This window comes from Scylla paramamosain, chromosome 14 (assembly GCF_035594125.1).
Source record: "Scylla paramamosain isolate STU-SP2022 chromosome 14, ASM3559412v1, whole genome shotgun sequence".
Classification (NCBI taxonomy): domain Eukaryota; kingdom Metazoa; phylum Arthropoda; class Malacostraca; order Decapoda; family Portunidae; genus Scylla; species Scylla paramamosain.
Genome location: NC_087164.1, coordinates 24,646,657 through 24,649,922, shown reverse-complemented (window position 1 = coordinate 24,649,922; position 3,266 = coordinate 24,646,657). Strand labels below are relative to the sequence as shown.

At 33.3% G+C, this 3,266-nt stretch overlaps 1 protein-coding gene across 1 annotated transcript in view; it reads left to right on the top strand.

Annotated features, from left to right (window-relative positions):
* The window catches only part of LOC135107138 (voltage-dependent calcium channel subunit alpha-2/delta-3-like), a 219,528-nt gene extending 217,279 nt beyond the window's left edge, over nucleotides 1-2,249 (top strand). The window contains exon 39 of the mRNA XM_064016848.1: nucleotides 1,876-2,249. Coding sequence (XP_063872918.1) covers nucleotides 1,876-1,983 — 108 coding nt within the window. The 3' untranslated portion in view covers nucleotides 1,984-2,249. The remainder of the gene's footprint in view (nucleotides 1-1,875) is intronic.
* The last annotated feature ends 1,017 nt before the right edge of the window (nucleotides 2,250-3,266 follow it).

Below are 3,266 nucleotides of genomic sequence, written 5' to 3'. Positions count from 1 at the left end.
AATAAACACATGGTGAAAGCAGGCTTCTGAGCAGGCTACTGGTTCCATCCCACTGCCAAGAAGCCCCTCCTCACTTAGAAATGTGGTTTGGCTCAAAAACGAGTAGCTGGCTCGGGAAACCTGCTGTGTGTGTGTGCACTATAAGGCATTTATTTTTTGTTCTTCTGGTCAGGAGATCTCCCCAAAAAAAGGCCTCTCATGACTAAAGATTAATCTTGTTCTCAGATCAATGTCTCAGTTTTTTTATGAAGTGGCCCAAAGTGGCCATGACTTTGCAGAATAATGGAACTGTTTTAAACAAACTAACTGTCCATTATAACAAATGATTATTGCATGCATTGGTGCCATCTTACCACACAGATTAAAGTTTGTGTGTGTGTGTGTGTGTGTGTGTGTGTTTTGCACACATTGAGAGGATTGGGTTATTTTCTATTCTGTAATTTCAAAGAATTTTATTGCTCTTATGTTCATTCACATGAATTATAGCATAACCAGTCATATTTCCTCTACCTTTTCCATCCTCTGCAACTGTTACATATGTTATTTTTAATTTACCTCTGCATTTTTCATAGCTCCCTACCTTCTACTAGTAGGACATTTTTCTGTAGTTTAAGAGTTGTGCTCGTAGTAGCTTATAGCCAACCCATGGATCTTGGTGGATGCCTATGAGTGGTTTGCAACCTGATGACTAATAAGTATCTTGAATCATGTTATCAAGCATAATATTTTTTAATGTAAATAAAGAAATTTTACTTGCAGGAGAAGGCAGACAGCCACAGCTTTATTGGCCTAAGAATTCCTCTTATTCTCATAACAATTTTACCATTTTTTTTTTTCTCACTCACATTAAACTTTGGTGAGCGTGGAATGAAGCAGCCTTTTTTTTTTTTTTTTTTTTTTTTTTTTTTACCAGATGAACAATAATAAAAAGTTTCATCATGGACAATGAACAAATGTGATGACTGTTATTGGTGCGTCTTATACTCAGTCCCTTCCTGTCCTTCAGGAAGCATGTCCTTACCCATTTAAGATATGTGAAAGGTCCAGGCACAAAGCAGGCTGCTCTTTGAGGATGCCATTTGAGCTGATAACAAAAAATCCTTGTAAAGAATCATTGCTGAAATTATCTTTAGTAACATATTTAAAATTAGTGAACATTTTTTTTATAAGCAGTTGATTAAATTAGTGAACATTTTTTTGTAAGCAGTTGAGTGATGTACCTTGACTGTTTCCAATAAGTATTTGAAAAACAAAGAAAGAAAATCATAGATGTTTATTTCAATTACTTATAGACTACAACAAACCATGTGAGATGTTTTGATTATTTCATAAATAAGACAGCAATAGGAAGAAGGCATTTCCTCAGAGAGTCCCAACTTGAGGCGTGAGTCATTCATTGTTGCCTGAAAGTGCCTTCCAAGGCAAATTATCTTCCGTCTGTCTACCCTTGATGTTCTATCTGCTTAACATGTGAAACTAACTGGTTTTATGGAGGATGTCAGATATTTTGGTATTGTTGTTTGTAATATTTTAAGAAGAAATATTTTCCAGTAATAGATACTCATGAGGGAGAGACAATAAGGGTGGACAGAGTTGATGCTTATGACTGATGGGTAACTCTAGATGTATGCACATAATTTGGTGTTTTATAACCTTCATGAAGTAAAATAGTCATTAAATTTGCATTAATGTCTTCTGTGATGGAAATTTTTATTGAAGATGAATAATGAATTAAGTGTGTAGAGACATGCTGACATGCTGTGTGTAGTAATATCTAGCTGGTCATAATGTGGTGGGACATTTGATTTATGTTTCAATAAGTTAAATTATATTGTATAGCAGAATAAAATCATATTGTTTTTTGTTGTTTTCCAGGAACATGAGATCAAGCTTTGCGGAGGAGCCGGAAGCCTTGGCCCATCTTCAGTCGCCCTTCTCACTCTGCTTCTAGCACACATCTATAACTCCATGATGCAGTCGTGATACATGTGTCCACTATGTTAGTGTCTGAGAGATGTGGCTGATACAGCTTACACAAGTAGAAATTATTGATGTCTTTTATTATTACTACCTAGCTAATGTCACTGAGCTCATTAGGAAGGAGAGAGGAACAGTATGCTTCCCAAGAATATTAGTTTTTCCGATTATTAATACACGGATTGGACAGTTCATAATATAACAATGAAGCTAATTGATTGTTTTTGCCAAAGGATGCATTCCTTAGTTTTGTACATAGTTCTTTATATATATATATATATATATATATATATATATATATATATATATATATATATATATATATATATATATATATATATATATATATATATATATATATATATATATATATATATATATATATATATATATATATATATATATATATACACACACACACACACACACACACACAACAAAGTGAGTAAGTAAAAAAAGAATAGCTGTCTTCTCAAGATGGCCTTCATGTTTTTTGCTTGTCAAAATTATTGTTTATTTTCTTTGAATGATTAAAGTAAAATTTCTAAATTCACCAAATTAACATTCACTTACAGGTAGTGATTTTAATGTCTGGAGACTAAAAGGAAGCAATATCCCTCAACATATATGAAAATTTATAGTTCTGTCATGTGTTATGAGAGTGTGCAAGCTCTTGGAACTTATCAGTGCTATAGTATAGTGATGAAATAAGAAAATGGAATTTGTGGAATGGATGGCCTACTCTCCTGTGAAACTTTTCTTGGTGACAATGACATAGAGGCCTAGAGACTGTACCTCATGTTATGGAGAGTCCTGCATTTTCTCATGCATGGAATGTTTTAGTGGGGAAAGAAAATGTCCTTTTGTAAATGTACTGAAAATTTTGTGTCACCATTATTAACCAGACTCAAAACCCCGCATCAGTACTACTAGTTTACTGTATGTAATTATGTGTATGTGACCCATTGTCAGAATTGGTTGCAAACTTTACTCATACAACATCCCTACATATAAACATCACCAGGGTTGGGATACCTCTTCTGTAGCATATACTAACATTTAATTGTAATTTTTTCTTCTTTTTTTTATTATTCTTCTTATCTAAGTTGTTCAAATTTTTAAATGTCTATAGGTTTGTTCTTCATAATTTTATTTTTGCATATAACTGTTCATGTTCCACTTCCACCTTCTGTGAGATATTGTGAGGACTTAAGCGACTGAAAAGACATGAAGTAGCATACTTTTTAAAAGTTCTGAACATTTTGTTGTTCTCCTGATCTGGTGTACTG